Source organism: Heptranchias perlo, chromosome 8, assembly GCF_035084215.1.
Source record: "Heptranchias perlo isolate sHepPer1 chromosome 8, sHepPer1.hap1, whole genome shotgun sequence".
NCBI lineage: Eukaryota > Metazoa > Chordata > Chondrichthyes > Hexanchiformes > Hexanchidae > Heptranchias > Heptranchias perlo.
The window spans coordinates 76,739,879-76,761,460 of record NC_090332.1 but is presented as its reverse complement, the minus strand read 5'-3'; the positions used below and the strand labels follow the sequence as shown (position 1 = coordinate 76,761,460).

Genomic DNA, 21,582 nt, shown 5'->3' with positions numbered 1-21,582 from the left:
CTGTGTTCTTGACTCATAGCATATTCTTGACGCAGTTCTTGGTAAGTCAAAAGAAATTAAAAGCTTGGAAGAGGAGTCCCAGAACCTGGCCCAGTTCGTCACCTCTGGCGAGATTGCACGTGTCAAGGCTCGGTTGACCCAAATAGCCAGGCAGTGGGAAGAGCTCCATCAACACACTCAGGAGGTGGACAGCAAAGTGGGGAAACGAGTCTCACTGCAACAAAAGTATGAAGAGGGCCTCAAAAAGGTACTGTCGCAATAAGACATTTTAGGGTTATACTGCGTTCAATCAGTGTGCGAAAGAGTAGACGTGAGTAAAATGTGGTGCAACGTTGGTAGAAACTGGGTATCTTCAGTTCTCCATGGAGGGATCCTACCCCTTCAAAAACAGATTCATGAACATCAGGGTAAAGTGAGAAAAATAAGCTGATTTTTGCGTGTTAAAGCTTACTTTGAGTAAGTATTAATGATGAACTGATTTTGCATTCCACGCCTGCACAGTCAAGGTGTGGGTGTGGAAATATACAGAAAGGTGGAGGTGTACAGAAAGTCTCCTACTTTCTTCTGTAAATGTATCTTTAAAACCTTGCTTTGTTCAATCTAAAGTAAAAGTTTCTCAGTAAAAGAGAACAAGTGATTTCTTTTATTACCTTTATTGTAGGTCCAACAGACACTGATTGAAGTGGAGGCTACACTGACAGGCACGACCACTAAATGCTCCTCAGCAGCTGAGGCCAACCAACTGTTACAGGCACACCTGGTATGAATATGCATTTACATAGTGTCTTGTGGCATGGCTCACAGTGAGTCAGGGGTTATGTTCTTGTCGAGGGAGGGTTGCTGGGATGTGGAAGTGAGGGAAAGACGCAGATGTCCGACGAAAGAATTTGTAAAGATGTTCGTAAGAGATCTCCCCAGAGTTAGTGAAGCAAATGTTTTCTTGATTGGTTTCTGATATATATAAAAAAGTACTTCCCTTATCCACTGCAGGTAAATCACATATCACAGATACATAAATAAATCTATGCATGTTAAATGGAGGAGCTGCTCTTTACTATCCATGTGTTGAGAGTGTGTTTTTTACTAGCAAAGACCAAGAAATATAAAACTTCTTATTTGCACTTTTCTTTCTTTATGAAGTATCTCTAATAGTACTGAATGTATTCAAGCAGAATCTTTTGGTAACGTATTTTTAAAATTCAGCTCTTTTATCCAGAATCTCCCTCTGCATTTGAATAATGTTACAGTCCTTCCAGAAGTTGCTACTCATTTAAAAACCTGTCTTCGTACATAAATAAAAGATGCAGCTGCTGTATTACATTACAAAATATAAAGGCCTGCTCTGAGTCATTCCCTGCTGGCTGATTTTCGCTTTGATTCTGTCCGTGTTTGGCCTTCTTACTATATTTACAGTACATCAACCAATACACAGGGGGTGATTTTAACTCTCAGTGATAGCTTAAAATAGGTGAAGAGCCTGATATTCCTTTACATTAACTCCCATAGTTTGTGCATCTTTTTGCTTTCAACGTTACCTCAGATTTCATGCTTTACTTTTTTCTGATGTTTTATACTAAAAATCAGTTCTGGTTATTCTTAAAAATGGTTCCTCCGGAGCCTTTTATTCTCGGTAACATGCCTTTGAAGCAACGAGACGACAAACAGCAAGTCCTGATGCGTTCTGATAGTGGCCAGTCATAAAAAGAAAAATCCAGGTGTCAGTGTTTTCCTGTTTGCGACTTTTAGTGTAAAACTGGTTTGCTGCGTAGTTGTCATGATCTAGAATGCACTGCCTGAAAGGGTCGTGGAAGCAGATTCAATAGTAACTTTCAAAAGGGAGTTGGATATATACTAGAAAAGGAAAAATTTGCAGGGCTAGGGGAAAAGGCGGGGGAGTGGGATTAATTGGATAACTCTTTCAAAGAGCCGGTATAGGCACGATGGGCCGAATGGCCCCTTTCTGTGCTGTATGATTCTATGATTCTAGTTCTCTTTATGCTGTGAGTTTGGATACTAGAACTAATAAAAATGCAGAAAACCCCATTTGATAAGCGCACAAATCAAATGATTGTACAATACTGTAAAAGAAAGACTTGCATGTATACAGCACCTTTCACTTCCTCAGGACAACTCAAAGCGCTTTACAGTCAATAAAATACTTTTGAAGTGTAATGTATGAAATGCAGCAACCAATTTGCGCACAGCAAGGCCCCACAAATAGCAATGAGGCAATGGCCAGATCATCTGTTTTAGTGATGTTGGTTGAGGGATAAATATTGGCCAGGACACTGGGCAGAACTCCCCTGCTGTTCTTCAAAATCATGCTATGAGATCTTTTACATCCATCTGAGAGGGCAGGCGGGGCCTCAGTTTAACGTCTCACCCAAAAGACGGCACCTCCGACAGTGCAGCACTCCCTCGGTACTGGCATTGGGAATGCCAGCCTAGATTTTGTGCTCAAGTTCCTGGAGTCCACGACCTTCTGACTCGAGGCAAGAATGCTACACGGCTGAATACTGTGGATAGTGCCCACAAAAAATGCGCAATCCATACAAGATATTACTGTTTTTAATCAAATTGGTTTTCCCCTCCCCTATTTCTCCACAGGAGCTCTCTCAGACCATTGAACAGATGAAAAACCCAATGGCATCACTCTCGACAAGTGCCCGCAGAGTTAGCAACAAGAAAGAAGCTGTTCAGGAACTGAGTGCTCTGCAGCAAAAGTACGAGGTGGTGCAAGCTCAGGCCAAGGAAGGACAGGCGGTGCTGGAAAACCTGCTGTCTCTCTGGAAGAAGTACGTGACACCCTGTCAAACTCTCGGTCCATTTAATTGTTGGAGCTTTTGTGCGGAATTACCTACGTAGATTACTCACACACACCACAAATATGCCAAACGTGTCCACTAGAAAATCTTAAACCTACAATATGCTGTTACCAGGTGGCAGTTTAACAGTCGTGTATTCCACCTGTCAGCTTGGAGCCTTTCCTTCTGTTTCCTGCCCTTCTCTCCTGAAGGCACTGCTAACAAATGATCGATTCATGAAGGGTTTTAATAGAGGAGATAGGGAGAAACTGTTTCCGCTGGCAGGAGAGTCGTAACCAGAGGACACGGATTTTAGATAATTGGCAAAAGAACCGGGGGGAGAATGAGGAGAATTTTAAAAATACAGCAAGTTACCATCTTCTGGCTATCTTTCAATGCAGAAGACTCGATGAGCTCTGTTTCATGACTCTTTACAACCCAGATGACTTGTTACTTCCTTTTTTGGGATGGGGGGGGAGGTGAGTGGGGAAGAAAGGAGCAGGTGGGCTAGCAGCTTATTTATCCAATATCATTCCCGTGCTTCTCTATAATTGACCAGCAGAAGGGGCTGTTGTATGTTGGATGGGGCAGAAAAGAAGCCGAGATTATTTTACCCAACCTATAGGTGGAACAGTGAAGTATTGAGGCATTCCACTGTACATCTGGTCCAAGAACTGATGAAAGTCTTTGTAACAGGCTGCCAGATTGGAAATAATCCAGTGTTTTGAACCTGTAACTAGATTGTGAAATGAATTCACTTGGCCGTACATCTCTGAGCTACATCCTGTGGTTGGATGGTATTGCTTCCCGTTAGTTTTTAGTTTAATCAAAACTTGGCATTGTCATAGATTGAGGGATGAATAAACTATATGAAACCAATATAATGGACATGGATCCAAATTAATACAGTTCATATAAGGTATATGAAGGGTTTTGATAGAGTAAATAAGGAGTAACTATTTTCACTGGCAAGAGGGTCGATAACCAGAGGACACAGATTTAAGATAATTAGTAAGAGAACCAGAGGAGAGATGAGGAGACATTTTTTTGTGCAGCGAGTTGTTATGATCTGGAATGCGTTGCCTGAAAGGGTGGTGGAAGCAGATTCAATAGCAACGTTCAAAAGGGAATTGGATAAATACTTGAAAAGGAAACATTTGCAGGGCTATGGGAAAAGAGCGGGGAGTAGGACTAATTGGATAGCTCTTTCAAAGAGTCGGCACAGGCACAATAGGCCGAATGGCCTCCTTCGGTGCTGTAACGTTCTATGATTCTATTGTAAGCTGCAACTGTAGGAGATTTATTCTTCATTGTTGAATTGACGGTGACATTATTGTATACAATCTGAACACTTTGGGATATATAGTTTGCTGCATTTTGGTTTGTAATACACTTTTTTTTGTAACCAGGTATGAGAAGGACCTGTCCAGCTTTGGCTCTTGGCTTGAAAGATATGAAGCAATTACCAGTTCATGGTCCCCCTACATTTCTTCTGACCGAGCCAAACTGCAAAATGAAGTGCACACTCTGAAGGTAAAATCCAAACACTGTTGCAGGGTTTACAAAGTAAGCGATGTGCAGAGACCTAGAACTGCACAATGAGCTGGGGATCTAAACAAAAAACCGGAACACAGTTATACTGCAGCACTCGAATTCAGAGCATCTGTCAATGCTGACCACCTTATCCACAGCTTAAGTGTTACCGCCATCGCAAACAGAGCGACCAGCATAAGATGACCCTTTGTCCCAGCAGGAGGTCATTTACACACTGCAATTTCCAAGGTCATCATGGTTCATTCTCTCGATGAAGAACCATCCTTCCAGTTCCTTGGCTTATATTGTTTGCTTTTGGTAGGAGAGTGAGAATCAGTTGTATTTACATTTTTATCATAGAATCATAGAACCATAGAAAGGTTATAGCACAGAAAGAGGCCATTCGGCCCATCGAGTCCGCGCTAGCTCTATACAAGAGCAAATCAGCTGGTCCAACTCCCCCGCCCTATCCCCACAGCCCTGCAATTTTTTTCCCTTCAAGTACTTATCCAATTCCCTTTTGAAAGCCATGATTGAATCTGCCTCACCACCCCCTCGGGCAGTGCATTCCAGATCTTAACCACTCGCTGTGTAAGAAAGTTTTTCCTCATGTCACCTTTGGTTCTTTTGCCAATCATCTTAAATCTATGTCCTCTGGTTCTTGACCCTTCCGCCAATCTCTCCAGCTACTCTGTCCAGACCCTTCATGATTTTGAATACCTCAATCAAATCTCCTCTCAACCTTCTCTGTTCCAAGGAGAACAACCCCAGCTTCTCCAGTCTATCCACATAACTAAAGTCCCTCATCCCTGGAATCATTCTAATAAATGTTTTCTGCGCTCTCTCTAAGGCCTTCACATCTTTCCTAAGGTGTGATGCCCAGAACTGGGCACAATACTCCAGTTGTGGTTGAACCAGATAAAGGTTCATCATGACTTCCTTGCTTTTGTACTCCATACCTCTATTTATAAAGTTCAGGATCCCGTATGCTTTTTTAACCACTTTCTCAACCTGTCCTGCCACCTTCAATGATTTGTGCACCTATACCCCCAGATCTCTCTGTTCCTGCAACCCTTTTAGAATTGTGTCCTTTAGTTTATATTGCCTCTCCTCGTTCTTCCTACCAAAATGTATCACTTCACATTTTTCTGGGTTAAATTTCATCTGCCATATGTCTGCCCATTCCACCAGCCTGTCTATATCCTCTTGAAGTCTATCACGATCCTCCTCACTATTCACTACACTTCCAAGTTTTGCGTCGCCTGCAAATTTTGAAATTGTGCCCTGTACATGCAAGTCCAAGTCATTAATATATATCAAGAAAAGCAATGGTCCTAATACCGACTCCTGGGTAACACCACTGTATACCAACCTCCAGACTGATAAACAACCGTTCACTACTTCTGTCTGTTTCCTGTTACTTAGCCGGTTTAGTATCCATGCTGCTACTGCCCCTTTAATCCATGGGCTTCAACCTTGATGACAAGCCCATTATGTGGCACTTTATCAAATGTCTTTTGAAAGTCCATATACACCACATCAACCATATTGCCCTCATTGACCCTTTCTTTTACCTCATCAAAAAACTCTATCAAGTTAGTTAAACACGATTTGCCTTTAACAAATCCGTGCTGGCTTTCCTTAATTAATCCACACTTGTCCAAGTGACTGCTAATTTTGTCCCGGATTATCGACTCTAAAAGTTTCCCCACCACTGAGGTTAAACTGACTAGCCTATAGTTGCTGGGTTCATCCTTACAACCTTTTTTGAACAAGGATGTAACATTTGCAATTCTCCAGTCCTCTGGCACCACCCCCATATCTAAGGATGATTGGAAGATTATGGCCAGCACCTCCGCAATTTCCACCCTTACTTCCCTCAGCAACCTAGGATGCATCCCGTCCGGATCGGGTAACTTATCTACTTTAAGTACAGCTAGCCTTTCTAGTACTTCCTCTTTATCAATTTTTAGCCCATCCAGTATCTCAACCACCTCTTCCTTTTCTGAGCCTCTGGCAGCATCTTCTTCCAAGGTACTCATTTTAGTACCTCTGCCATGCCTTCTGCCTCCATGAGTAGATCCCCTTTTTGGTCCCTGATTGGCCCACCCCTCCTCTTATTACCTGTTTACTGTTTACATGCCAATAGAAGACTTTTGGATTCCCTTTTATGTTGGCCACCAATCTATTCTCATACTCTCTCTTTGCCCCTTTTATTTCCTTTTTCACTTTCCCTCTGAACTTTCTATATTCTTTCTGGTTCTCACTTGTGTTATCAACCTGACATCTGTCATATGCCCCTTTTTTCTGCTTCATCTTACTCTCTATCTCTCTTGTCATCCAGGGAGCTCTGGCTTTAGTTGCCCTACCTTTTCTCCTTTTTGGGAATGTACTTTTGGCCAGGGGCTGCAGAAGGTAACCTGAGACTTCAGCTGCTGATACACAGGCAGGAACGACTTTTCGGCATGAATAAAGTGAATTGAGAGTTAAGAGAGAATTGACTCTTCTCTTCTGTGTACTGAGCCAGTAACCGTAACCGGTGACCTCCGGTCAACAGTACCTAACCTGTACCTGAACCATCTCCTCTTTAAGGGCCGCCCATTGTTCAATTACCGTTTTGCCTGCTAACCCTTGATTCCAATTTACCCGGGCCAGATCATTTCCCATCCCAGTGAAATTTGCCCTTCTCCAATTGAGTATTTTTATTTTAGAGTGGTCTATGTCCTTTTCCATAGCTAATCTAAAGCTTATGATCGCAGTTCCCTAATTGTTCCCCCACTGGCACTTGCTCCACTTGGCCCGCCTCATTCCCCAGAACCAGATCCAGCAATGCCTCCTTCCTCGTTGGGCCGGAAACGTACTGGTTAAGAAAGTTCTCCTGAACACACTTCAAAAATTCCGCCTCCTCTTTGCCCCTTATATTATTACTATCCCAGTCTATATTAGGATTGTTGAAGTCCCCTGTTATCACTACTCTATGGCTTTTCCCTGCAAATTTGCTCCTCTATATCTTTCCCACTAGTTGGTGGCCTATAGAATACACCCAGTAGTGTAATGTAACTCTATTGTTTCTTAACTCGAACCAAATAGATTCTGTCCTGGACCCCTCCAGGGCATCCTCTCTCTCCAGCACTACAATATTCTCCTTAATCAATACTGCCACCCCCCGCCCTTTCTTTCCTTCCTATCTTTCCCGAACACCGCGTGTCCAGGAATATTTAGTACCCAATCCTGATCTTTTTTGAGCCAGGTCTCCATTATCGCCACAACATCATGTTCCTATTTGGCTAATTGCACCTGCAGCTCTCCAACCTTGTTTAACACGCTTCGTGCGTTTACACACATGCACTGTAAACCTATTTTAGACCTTCTTGTAGTCTCTCTTAGTCTGATCCCACCTAATAACGTACTATTTTTTACTCTAGTGCAATCTTTCTCTCCCAATCCTTTGTGCACCTTGTTTTTCCTTTCCAATGCTACATTCTAGCGCCCATCCCTCTTCCAAATTAGTTTAACCCCCACCCCCACAGCACTGGCGAACTTCCTTCTAGCAGATGCAGTCCATCCATGGTTATCTTGTTTTGATTCCCAAGAGGAGCAGCATTAAGAACTACCTAACTAGTTAAAAAGAATTTAAAAAAGGACTTGCATTTATGTAGCGCCTTTCATGACAAATCCCCAGGACCAGATAGTTTCCATCCCAGGGTTTTAAAGGAAGTAGGAGAGCACATTGCAGATGCCCTAACTATAATCTTTCAAAGTTCTCTAGATTCAGGAACCGTCCCTCTAGATTGGAAAATTGCACATGTCACTCCGCTTTTTAAAAAAAGGAGAGAGAGGGAAATCAGGGAATTATAGACCAGTTAGCCTAACATCTCATGTGGGGAAAATGCTGGCGTCTATAATTAAGGATAGGGTGACTGAACACCTCGAAAATTTTCAGTTAATCAGAGAGAGCCAACATGGATTTGTGAAAGGTAGGTCGTGCCTGACAAACCTGATTGAGTTTTTTGAAGAGGTGACTAAAGTAGTGGACAGGGGAATGTCAATGGATGTTATTTATATGGATTTCCAGAAGGCATTTGATAAAGTCCCACATAAGAGACTGTTAGCTAAAATAGAAGCCCATGGAATCGAGGGAAAAGTACGGACTTGGTTTGGAAGTTGGCTGAGCGAAAGGCGACAGAGAGTAGGGATAATGGGTAGGTACTCACATTGGCAGGATGTGACTAGTGGAGTCCCGCAGGGATCTGTCTTGGAGCCTCAATTATTCACAATATTTATTAACAACTTAGATGAAGGCATAGAAAGTCTCATATCTAAGTTTGCCGATGACACAAAGATTGGTGGCATTGTAAGCAGTGTAGATGAAAACATAAAATTACAAAGGGATATTGATAGATTAGGTGAATGGGCAAAACTGTGGCAAATGGAATTCAATGTAGACAAATGTGGATCAAAAAAGGATAGAACAGGGTACTTTCTAAATGGTAAAAAGTTAAAAACAGTGGATATTCAAAGGGACTTAAGGTTCAGGTACATAGATCATTGCAGAAAATAATCAAGAAGGCTAATGGAATGCTGGCCTTTATATCTAGAGGACTGGAGTGCAAGGGGGCAGAAGTTATGCTGCAGCTATACAAAACCCTGGTTAGACCGCACCTGGAGTACTGTGAGCAGTTCTGGGCACCGCACCTTCGGAAGGACATATTGGCCTTGGAGGGGGTGCAACGTAGGTTTACTAGAATGATACCCGGATTTCAAGGATTAAGTTACGAGGAGAGATTACACAAATTGGGGTTGTATTCTCTGGAGTTTAGAAGGTTAAGGGGTGATCTGATCGAAGTTTATAAGATATTAAGGGGAACGGATAGGGTGGATAGAGAGAAACTATTTCCGCTGGTTAGAGATTCTAGGAATAGGGGGCACAGTCTAAAAATTAGAGTCAGACCTTTCAGGAGTGAGGTTAGAAAACATTTCTACACACAAAGGGTGGTAGAAGTTTGGAACTCTCTTCTGCAAGCGGCAATTGATACTAGCTCAATTGCTAAATTTAAATCTGAGCTAGATGGCTTTTTGGCAACCAAAGGTATTAAGGGATATGGGCCAAAAGCAGGTATATGGAGTTAGATCACAGATCAGCCATGATCTTATCAAACGGCGGAGCAGGCTCGAGGGGCTGAATGGCCTACTCCTGTTCCTATATTCATATGTTCCTCAGGGCATCTCAAAGCGCCTTTACAACTAACAAAGTACTTTTGAAGTGTAGTCACTGCTGTAATGTAGGAAACGTGGCAACTAATTTGTGCTCAGCAAGGTCCCACTTATAGCAATGGGTTAATGACCAGATAATCTGTTTTAGTGATGTTGGTTGATGGATAAATATTGGCCAGAACACCGGGAGAACTCCCCTGCTCTTCCTCGAATAATGCCATGGGATCTTTTATATCTAACTGAGAGGGCAGACGAGGCCTCGGTTTAACGTCTCATCCAAAAAATGGCACCTTGGACAGTTTAGCACTCAGTCACTACTATATTCGACTATCAGCCTGGTTTATGTACTCAAGCCTCTGGAGTGGGGCTTGAACTCACAACCTTCCTGACTTAGAGATGAGCATGCTACCGCTGAGCTACGGTTGGCACCTTGTTTGAAATTGCCTATAAACTGGAATATCTGTACTCCCCGCACTGAATGGGACAAATCGCCTTTCTCCAAGTTACAAAAAAAGGGAAGACTTGCACTTATATAGCGCCTTTCACGACCTCAGGACGTCCCAAAACACTTTACAACCAATGAAGTACTTTTAAAGTGTATTCACTGTTGTAAGGTACAATAACACGATCTATCCAATGGGTTACGCCCGCAGTCATAAACTGGTCGAGGGTCTGGTATGTTGCGGTAGATTATTTTATAATGAATCAGCCTGGTGTGAGTTCTATTCACTACAGAGTGCATCCTCCAACACCTTGCCCTAGTCCTGGGGAAACATAACACTGCAATGGAAGGGAATAGTCATATTGCATAGGATCTAAAATTTGGGTTATATATGTAAACATTGACTATTCATAGAGCCCTATCAACCAAGATTCTTTTAATTAAGTTTATACAGTCCACACTATGTGGAAATATTGGTTTCACATTGATCTGTGTTGCCGTATTTTTGGATAAACATGATTAAGGCAGACGTTATTGTCCTATCCCTCTCCTGTACGTCTCCTGAAAGGAGTTCAGCAGCAGTGTATCAAATTCTAGTTTTAGATAGCTGTAGCAAATAGCTGGCACAGATACCATAGTCTGAATAGGCTCTTTCTGTGCTCTAAGTGTCTATGGTTCTTAGGGATAGTTAAACAGGTGTGACAAGTTTTCCTGTAGAATACTGACAAGCGTATTGTGTTTCTCATCGTCTCTACAGGACTTGCAGACTGAGGTGATGTCCCAGGAGTCTGCCCACAGGGGTCTTGTGGTTCAGAGCAAGGCCTTGTACCCAACCACCTCAGAAGAGAGTTTGAAGGCAATGAAAACAAATTTGCAACAGCTGGATAAGAGGTGGCAGAGTCTGTCCCACACCTTCAAAAAACGGTGGGATTAATTAAAACTCTTTAATGTTTGTTTTTGAATCCGCATATAATGAATGTTTTTCCATCACATATTTTTTCAGCTGACCTTCAGAGGTCATGTTTGTATTCTAATGCTGATCCTAAATTAATATTGGGGGTACGGTAGTGTGGTTATGTTACTGGACTAGTACTCCAGAGGCCTAGGTCTAGTTATCGAGAGAATGTGAGTTCAAATCCCACCATGTGAATTTGAATTCAGTTTAAAAGATCTGGATATCAGTGACAGTGACAATGTTGGATTGTTGTAAAAACCCAACTGGTTTACTAGTGTCCTTCAGGGAAGGAAACCTGTTGTCCTGGCCTATATGTGACTCCAGTCCCACACCAATGCAGTTCACTGAGCAAACAGGGGAGCAGAAATATTCCAAGTGCTAATTATATAATACTGCTTTCATTCTGCAGGATTCGTTTCTTTGAGGAGGCAATTGAGAAGCACCAGCAGTTTGATGAACATCTGCTAAGATTTTCTTACTGGGTTGAACGCTTTCTAAGTGGCCTACAGTCAACCGCCGAGATCAGTTCTACAGATCTGCAGCCCGCTTTGAATCACATAAAGGTAAAACTCTGCAGATCCCTGTTTTAAAAATGCATTGGGGGTGAAATGGGTCTTAGTGCAAACCGGGCAATAGCGAATCGGCAGCCCGATTTACACCCTGCCCCATTTCCTGTTCCATCAATGGAAATAATATTTTTCCCCATTTACCATATAAGCCCCTCATAATTTTGAACCCCTCTATCAGATCTAGTAATTAGCTGAATAACGTAATTATAAATCTGAAATAAAAACAGAAAATGCTGGAAACACTCAGCAGGCCAGGCAGCAGCTGTAGAGAGAGAAACAGAGTTAACATTTCAGGTCAATGACCGTCCATCAGAATGCAATTGACCTGTAACTCTCTCTACAGCTGCTGCCTGACCTGCTGAGTGTTTCCAGCATTTTCTGTTTTTATTATTTATGAATAATGTACTTGTTTGAAAGAGGGATTGTCTCTGTCACTGGGCAGAAGGAGAGCAGACAAATGTGATTTTCAATATGACTTAACACTCAAGTGATACAACAATGGTTTTTGTTGCAGACAGATTTCCCAAACACTGTTCAATGAACACACTGCTCCTTTAAGCATACACTTTAAGCATACACTGACAGATAACTAGGGCAGTTAACACAATTGGAAGGTACAAATGACTTGGGGGGGTTCTAATAACTGGGGTTACAGAGGGTACGGCAGTGCAGTGGTTATATTACTGGATTAGTAATCCAGAGAACACAAGTTCAAATCTCACCATGGCAGTTTGAGAATTTGAATTCAGTCTGGAAATAAAAAGCTGGTATCAGTAAAAGTAACCAACTCCTAACTCTATCACTATCTTGTGTATAAAAAAAAACTTACATTCATCAACTGACCCTGGGCAGCAGCATAGGCCGTTTACTAGTATTATGAAAAATCTATATGAATGCACAGACTTCAGGCATCACACACAGTCTAATATTGGATAAGGTAGTGTAGTGGTCATGTTACTGGGCTGGCAATCCAGAGGCCTGGGACTAGTTATCCAGAGAATGTAAGTTCAAATCCCACCATGACAGCTCAAGAATTTGAATTCAGTTTAAAAGTGGAAATAAAAAGCTGGTGTCATTAAAAGTGACCATGAAGCTGTGGGATTGTTGTAAAAACCCAACTGATTCACTAATGCCCTTTAGGGAAGGAAACCTGCTGTCCTTACCTGGTCTGGCCGACAAGTGGCTCCAGTCCCACACCAACGTGGTTGACTCTTAACTGCCCTCTGAGGTGGCCTAGCAAGCCCCTCAGTTGTATCACCACCTTCTCAGGGCAACTAATGATGGACAATAAATGTCAGCCTTGCCAGCAGCACCCACATCCTGAGAATATATTTCCAGATTTATTAAATTTATAACTTGCCATGGTGGGATTTGAACTCATTAGTCACCCAGTACATTCACCACTGGACTATCATGCCTGGTGGCTGTTATATCAAACAATGACCCTTGACTCTGGTAATACTCTCATCTCTGTTTTATCTCTGAAACTTAGTCCAGACTGACTGGATGCAAGTGTCCTCGCTCTTCTGTGTGCCTGGGTATTCTAAGTAGATGTAGCTCAGGGGTTGCGCCCTCACCTCTTGAATCTGAAGGTTGTAGGGAGACTTGAACACGTAATCCAGGCTGACACACCTTGTGCAGCACTGAGGGAGTGCTGCAATGTTGGAGCTGCTGTCCTTTGGATGGGTTGAATGCTTTCTAAAGTGGATGTAAAAGATCCTGTGGAACGATTTCGAAGATGAGATGGGGAGTTCTCCCCGGTGTCCTGCACAAAGTTTATCCCTCAACCAACACTGAGAAACAGATTATCTGGTCATTATCACATCGCTGTTGATGTGCAAATTGGCTGCCGCGTTTCCTACATTGCAACAGTGACAACACCTCAAAAGTTCTTCATTGGCTGCAAAGTGCTTTGGGACGCCCTGAAGTCATGAAAGGTGCTACATAAATGCAAGCTAGTTTGTCTTTTTTCATACTTCTCATTTAAATAAACGTCTGATCACACTTCATCCGACTGACAGATGTCACATTAGCTATTCCACAGTAGATGCCGATTATGGGGCGAGATTAAGACTGCCTCTATTCTCCCTTCCCCACCTCAGCACGTACAACTTTCAAGCCTGAAACTGAAGTTTACACAAAATTGAAAGCCACATGAGCTGCAATGAGTAAGATAATGCTGGACAGATCCTCATAAGACTGCTTCTAATTCACTTGCATGTTCGCTGTTGAGTAAACTTGTCTGCTACTAAATTAAATGATCTTTCACAGGCAACAGAGCCTTCTAATGGAGTGTGGACTGCATGTAATACAGCAGCTCAGCACTCGAAAACAATTACTTCTGGTGTGATTGGTGCTGAGTCTGGGAGCAGGTTCTGAGTAATCGAGGGATAACTTCAGTGGCCGGGGGAGTTTCACTGTCACAATTATTAAAAGGTCTTTCATCTGAGAGAAAAACAAAACAACTGAATAAATTGCAGTGGGATTGTGGCAAAAACAAAGATGTGTGCATTGCAACTCAACGAAGGCGGATTTTAACAATACGGGGTCGATTTTAACCCGGAGCGAGATTCAGGCAGATGATTGGGGGAGGGGGAGGGGGTGCGGGAGCGAAACGCATTCGCCTGTCTCAATTCAGGCCTGGGCTGTTTTAACTCCCTGGCCTTGTTTGAATACCACTGGTCCACTTCCCGCATGGAACGGGCAGGATGAGGACGCAGAACGAGTGCGACAAGGGGAGATCGGACGGTCCTTGGCTGCTCGCCTGTTTGCAGGTAAATGGTGGGGAGGAGGTTTTGTTAGGGAAGGTGGTGGGAGACTGGGGCAGGGGAGGCCGAGACCTTCCTTGTGGGGCCTGGAGGAACACTTCTAATCCTCCTGGCCCCACAAGGGAAAGTTTTAGACTTACCAGGCTTATATTCCCTTGAGTATAGAAGGTTAAAGGGTGATCTAATTGAGATGTTTAAGATGATTAAAGGATTTGATAGGGTAGATAGAGAGAAACTATTTCCTCTGGTGGGAGAGTCGAGAACAAGGGGGCATAACCTTAAAATTAGAGCTAGGCCATTCAGGGGTGATGTCAGAAAGCACTTTTCACAAAGGATAGTGGGAATCTGGAACTCCCTCCCCCAAAATGCTGTTGAGGGTGGGGGTCAATTGAAAATTTCACAACTGGGATTGATATATTTTTGTTAGGCAAGGGCATTAAGGGTTACGGAACCAAGGCGGGTAAATGGAGTTAAGACACAGATCAGCCATGATTTAATTGAATAACGGAACAGGCTTGAGGGGCTGAATGGTTTCTCTCTATCTATCCTATCAAATCCTTTAATCATCTTAAACACCTCAATTAGATCGCCCCTTAATCTTCAATACTTGAGGGAATACAAACCTAGTCTACACAACCTGTCCTCATAATTTAACCCTTTTAGCCCCAGTATCATTCTGGTGAATCTACATTGCACCCCCTCCAAGGCCAATATATCCTTCCTGAGATGTGGTGCTCAGAACTGAATGCAATACTGCTGATGGGGTCTAACCAGAGCTTTATATAACTGTTACATAAATTCAACCCCTTTCTATTCCGGCCCCCTTGAGTTAACCCTTTGTAATTCTCACCCTGTTATCTCGATGTGCAGGACCAGGCAGGAGCTGTAGAGCAGCAGTGTGCCGAGCAGCAAAGCCTGAAGGATCAGGTGGACCAGCTATGCTCCATGTGTGAGCCACAGGACCAACTTCTCCACGGCAGGACCGAGGAGTGCTTTCAACTTTTCCAGGAGGCTAATCAGGTTGTTGAGCGAAGGAAAGAGGTCCTAAAACAACTGGCTTCTTTCCTGGAAACCCACAGAGTTGCAGGAAACGTGCTTCATAGGATTAGAAAGACTGTTGAGACTGCAAGTAACTGGGACAAGGTGAAGACGGAGTTGTTGGATAAGGAGCTGGGCGATGTGACACCAGACATTAAACAATTGGAATCCCAAGCTACAGCCCTTGATGCACTCATCAGTAAAGCTCAGTGCCATGTGAAGGATGTGGGTTCTGACTCAAGGACCTCCTGTAGGGCGTTGGCTGAAGTACTCGAGGCAGAACTAGAGTCTGCCCAGAACCTCCTGGGCACCAAACAAAGTGAGGCCGAAGCACTCAACTCCCTGTGGAAATCATTTAAAGAGCGCAAGGAACAGTTGTTGAAGACCATTGAAGACATTGAAGAAAAGGCAGACAACGTGGGTTTGAAAGAACCTACACTACCAGCTTTACAGCTCAGGTGAATATACTCAAAGGTGATGTGTTTGGAACAGTTTGGACTCAAATGGTCAAATATGTATAAAATTAATTTCTAGAATAATGCTGTTTTCAGCAGTTGGAAACAACAAAGGTCACACTATTTGACTCATGGCCTTTAGCCCTATCAAATATTGGAGAGAAAAATGTTTAGACTTGGAATCACCTCTGATCTACTTTTAACTCACTCTGCCCTCAGCCATTCTTTGGACCCTATTTTGAAAGTCCCCTGACATACAGAGTTTAATTCACCACTCCCCACCAACCCAAAAGAGAGCATTGTAATACTTCAAAAGTAACAATGGGGGTTCAGCTATTGTGCAAAACTGAAGTTAACTTCCAAACCCAAGCAATTCAATTCCATTCAAGAAGCTGTCAAATTGATTTTTTTTAAAGGTCTGTTGAGTCACTAAAGCAAATACCTTATTGTAGGAGTTGAAGGAATGATTTCAATGCAAGCTTTGTGCAGGAATACTGTACAGACCCTACCATCTCCTGCTATATAACTTGGATCAAATGCGTGATGTCACATTGTGCCTTTGATTCTAAAAGTGTTGACAGACTTCCAGGACCTTAGCTTCTAAATTCTTTTTAATATGTTTATTACTAACTGGTTCACTCTGGATTAAAGAAAGAAAGCTCTTGCATTTGTATAGCACCTTTCACAACCTTAGGATGTCCCAAAGTGCTTCACTGCCAATGAGGTTGAGGGTGCGAGCCACATTCCAGAGACTTGAGTACGTAAATCTAGGCCGACACTCCAGTGCAGTACTGAGGGAGTGCTGCACTGTCGGAGGTGCCGTCTTTCAGATGAGATGTTAACCGAGGCCCTGTCTGCCCTCCCCTTAAAAGATCCCATGGCTCTTTTTGAAGAACAGTAGGGGAGTTTTTCCTCGTGTCCTGGTCAACATTTATCCCTCAACCAAAAACAGATTATCTGGTCATTCATCTGATTTTCTGTTTCTGGGACTTTGCTGTGAGCAAATTGGCTGTTGTGTTTGCTTACAAAACACAGTGACTGCACTTCAAAAGTAATTCACAATGTGAAGCACTTTGGGACACCCTGAGGACGTGATAGGGTACTGCATAAATACATCCTCTTCCTTTAGCGAACTTTAAAATCGCACTGATTATTCCAATTACAAGTCACACTACAGTTAGGAATCAGCTCGGAAGATCTTTCCAAATCCAAACTGAGATTTTCCTGAATTTATCAGTATGGATGAATTTGGGATTAGGCTGGCGTGTTTGCTCATTTCAGACGTGAGCAGTTTCAGGTGTTTGGGTCGGTAACTGGTTGGGAGGCAGGAGACAGAGAGTAGGGGTAAAGGGAACGGACTCTGATTGGCAGGATGTGACAAGTGGTGATCCCCAAGGATCTGTACTGGAGCCTCTGCTTTTCACCATACATTTTAATGCCTTGGATGAAGGAATAGAGAGTTGTATATCCACGTTTGCAGATGTCACTAAGTTAGGAGACATAGTAAGTTGTGTAGATGGGAGCAGGAAGTTACAAAGCGACATAGACAGACTAAGTGAGTGGCAGATGGAGTTCAGTGTGGGGAAGTGTGAGGACATCCACTTTGAATCCAAGTAAAACAAAATCGGAATATTTTCTTAATGGTGAGAAACTAGGAACTGTGGAGGATTTAGGGGTCCATGTACACAAATCATTAAAAGCTAGTGCACAGGTACAAAAAGTAATCAGAAAGGTTAATGGACTGTTGGCCTTTACCTCAATGGTGCTGGAATATAAAAGGAAGTTATGCTTCGATTGTACACTGTGAACAGTTTTGGGCACTGCACTAGAAGGATATGTTGGCCTTGGAGGTGGTGCAGTGCAGATTCACCAGAATGATACCAGAGCTAAAAGGGTTAAATTATGAGGACAGGTTGCTTAGAATAGGTTTGTATTCCCTTGAATTTAGAAGGTTGAGGGGTGATCTGATCGAGGTATTTAAATTGATTTAGGGGTAGAAACAGAGAAACTGTTTCTGCAGGTGAGGGAATCCAGAACGAGGGGACATAATCTTAATATTAGAGCAAGGCCATTCAGGAGTGAAATCAGGAAGCACTTTTTCATACAAAGGGTCGTGGACATCTGGAATTCTCTCCCTGAAAAGGCTGTGGATGCTGGTGGCAATGGAGTTTTCAAGAATGAGATTGATAGATTTTTGTTGTGTAAGGTTATCAAGGGATATGGAGCAAAGGCAGGTAAATGGAGTTGAGGTACAGATCAGTGCTGTGTTGGCTTAAAAAATCCAAATGGAAACTCCAGTCTGATGAACCAATCTGAATTGAAAATTCGAAGAAGAAGATTTAAAGAACAGTTTTAAACCTGGACTTCGCTGATGTGCTTGAGCCTAACCAGTGATTGTCTTTTCCTTCTGTAGGTTGAGGCTGTTTAATCAGTTTGAGGAAGATCTCAGCTCCCAGCAGCATGAGTTGCAGTGGCTGATGGATAAAGCAAAGCAACTGGCTCAGAAAGATAAGTCTTTAGCTGCGGAAGCTGAGAAAGAAATTAACTTATTGGAAGTGACCTGGAATGACACCAAAAAGCTGATCAATGACATGTAAGCACAGTCAAAATAATCAGATGAGAGGCTGGTATTATCTCGCTGATTCATGACTAATCCTGGTTATTTTTATCTTCAGTGCAACTAAATTAACCACATGTGTAAAAATGTGTAAAATTACAATTATTTGAATTTTATTGGATATCCAAATTAGTTACATACAACTTCATTGTGTGTGGGCCTTTGTTTATTTATATTTCTTTTGAGTATGACACAAATTTATATTTTCTTTATTCATTGTTGAGGTGTGGGCGTCACTGGCAAAGCTGGTATTTATTGCCCATCCTAAGTTGCGCTTGTACAACTGAGTGGCTTGCAAGGCCACTTCAGAGGGCAGTTAAGAGTCAACCACGTTGGCGTGGGACTGGAGTCACATATAGACCAGACCGGGTAAGGATGGCAGGTTTCGTTCCCTAAAGGACATGAGTCAGTTGGATTTTTACAACAATCCGACAACTTCATGGTCACTTTTATTGATATCAGCTTTTTATTTCCAGATTTTTAAACTGAATTCAAATTCTCAAGCTGCCATGATGGGACTTGAGCTCCCATTCCCTAGATTACTGGTCCAGTAACATAACCACTACACTACCTTACACAATATTAGACTGTGTGATGTCTGAAGTCTGTGCATTCATAAAGATTTTTTATAATACTAGTAAACAGCCTATGCTGTTGCCCAGGGTTAGTTGACGAATATAAATTTTTATGTTCTTAGATGGTGACAAATTTGGGAGAGAGACATTAGAAACTCACTCCACAGCACCACCTAGTGGCCACAGCCTACAACTACATTTGTGACAGTTGACATAGCAAAATTGAATGGGAAATGTTGACAGAAAAGTTTGACCAAAAATCACAGCAATGGCAAGTAAGGTTTATGGACAGGCAGAGCTTGCCCTACACTATGGTTAAAATTTCTACGGGGGTGGATCTCCCAGTCGCCCGGTGGGAAATTGGCAAAACCATTTGCTCTATTTCTCTGGGGTTTCCACCAAAGTTACTGCAGGAGATTGGGAGAATCCTCTGTGGAAATTCTACCCCAAGGTAAAATATAGATACTATTAAATGACTTTCTGTGGAATGTGCAAATGAAGAGTGTTCAGTCTCCCCTGCAGACACACATCACACTGATTTACCATTTCTTCATTACAGTCAGGACCAGGGCTGCTTCCTGGTTGCCCTCATGAGAGAATATCAGAGCTCCAAGTCCGCTCTTCTCAAAGTGGTTAAAAATTCTGAAGCTGTAGCTGTGATCAAATCAAGTCTCTTGGACCAAGAAGACTTAAGGAGGACACTGTCCAGGGTACGTGCTGTCAACCCCGTTAATCGCTAATCTCTGCGTGTAGAAGCCCTACAAAAGTTGGAATATATTTTAACAAAATCATAATCAGTTACAAAGCTCAAATAATGATTTGGGGATTTTCCCTTATTTTTCGCTTTCCCATCCATTAGCATCTTTAGCTGATTTGGCCCAGGCTACGACAATCTCCGTACATGCTATGTGTTGGAAGACACACCATGACATTCGTTTCAGGAGTGCCTCTCCTTCCTCTGGTACATAAACATCAGGAACGGGCAAGCATGCTCCCTTGGTTATCATTTAGAACCAGCATTTGTCCTCAGCTGTTCTAACTGAGGATCGAATACATTGTGTTGTAGCTAAAGAAACATCTATAGCCTTTGTCCATCTTACCCCACACTCTGGGAGAACTCTCCTTAAATCCCAATGGCTCACTTTCTTTCTCTCCCTTCCTACAAAAGCCCCCATCCGTCTCCTGCCACTGTTTAATGTTGCCGCCTATTTATTAACCTCTGTGAAGTGCTATGGGACATGTCATTATTTTGAAGATGGTGTGGGGTTAAATTTTCATCTTCATCACATGGGCGCTAATCTGAAATTATTGGGTTCTATAATGGCGGGGGGGGGGGGTGATTTGATCTGCCAGATTACCGCCCATATAGTCAAGACGAACATTTTCCCCTATCGGTGTACATTATTGAAATAGGTTCTTTATTCAGAGGATGCATTGTCTAAACGTCAACAAAATTAGCTACTTTCTAAAGGCTATAAAGTCTTGTGCACTCTGCCCGATACCATAGGTCGTTTGGAATCATCTAATTAACACCACATTCTACTGTAAAGTGCAGAAGTCAAAAATATTTTACATGGCAATATATATTCTGTGAAGTTAAAAAGAAAGATTAGAACAAACAGAAGGAGAGATGTTGGAGGATGGCCCTGATGAAAATAAATTGAAGGTGGTCTTCTGGAGTAAGAGGGATATAATGAGAAGATGGGGATAAGATCAATCAAAAAAGGATAGATGCTGAGAGGTTGTTTCTCCTGGCTGGAGAGTCCAAAACTAGGGGTTATAGTCTCAAGTTAAGGGGTCGGCCATTTGGGACCGAGATGAGGAAAAATTTCTTCACTCAGTGGGTTATAAATCTTTGGAATTCTCTATCCCAGAGGGCTGTGGATGCTCAGTCGTTGAGTATATTCAAGACTGAGATTGATGGATATTTGGACACTAAGGGAATCAAGGGATATGGGGATAGGGCAGGAAAGTGGAGTCGAGGTAGAAGATCAGCTATGATCTTATTGAATGGCGGAGCAGGCTTGAGAGGCGATATGGCCTACTCCTGCTCTTATTTCTAATGTTTTACGTTCTTATGGGCTTCTTGACCCAATTGGCTATTTCCCACTTCTAAATTTCCAATGTTCCTATTAGAATTGAAGCAAACATTAACCATTTTCATAAGGGCCATCCTCCAATGCCCTTCCTCCATTTGTTCTCATCTTTTCATCTTCACAAAATTAAAGTAGAGATACAACGTGTGGAGGTGATCTTTGAATTATTGGTTTAAGCTCGTTGCTCTTGATTGGCGGTTGCTCAGAGCAGCCAATTGGTTCAGCTTGGACAACCCCATGCTTGTGAGGATGGTGATAATAAATAAAAGCTGGCTTGTGTTGACCATGTGAGAGTGAAGCCTTGATTCAGCTTGTGGTGATAGATAATGATGTGGACATTTCAACATGCCTCATCACAAGGGACACCTCCTGCATTGAAGGGCTTACAAAGTTCTGCGTTTGTAAGTATTTATTTTCGGCATGGGTCGGTTTATATCATTAGAAATAATTCTGCGCTGTGTTACAAAAATTAGCCATAGGATGAATATGACGGCCTTGAACTTCCTCAGGGTTTTC

The 21,582-nt window shown here is 42.5% G+C and overlaps 1 protein-coding gene across 6 annotated transcripts in view; it reads left to right on the top strand.

Moving 5' to 3' along the window:
* The window catches only part of syne1b (spectrin repeat containing, nuclear envelope 1b), a 478,102-nt gene that overhangs the window by 136,092 nt on the left and 320,428 nt on the right, over positions 1-21,582 (top strand). For all 6 annotated transcript variants that reach the window (XM_067989374.1, XM_067989378.1, XM_067989371.1 and 3 more), the window contains exons 32-40: positions 20-247; positions 662-760; positions 2,608-2,795; positions 4,214-4,337; positions 10,751-10,917; positions 11,358-11,511; positions 15,156-15,781; positions 18,192-18,371; positions 19,530-19,680. In XM_067989374.1, the coding sequence (XP_067845475.1) occupies positions 20-247; positions 662-760; positions 2,608-2,795; positions 4,214-4,337; positions 10,751-10,917; positions 11,358-11,511; positions 15,156-15,781; positions 18,192-18,371; positions 19,530-19,680 (1,917 nt within the window). The remainder of the gene's footprint in view (positions 1-19; positions 248-661; positions 761-2,607; positions 2,796-4,213; positions 4,338-10,750; positions 10,918-11,357; positions 11,512-15,155; positions 15,782-18,191; positions 18,372-19,529; positions 19,681-21,582) is intronic.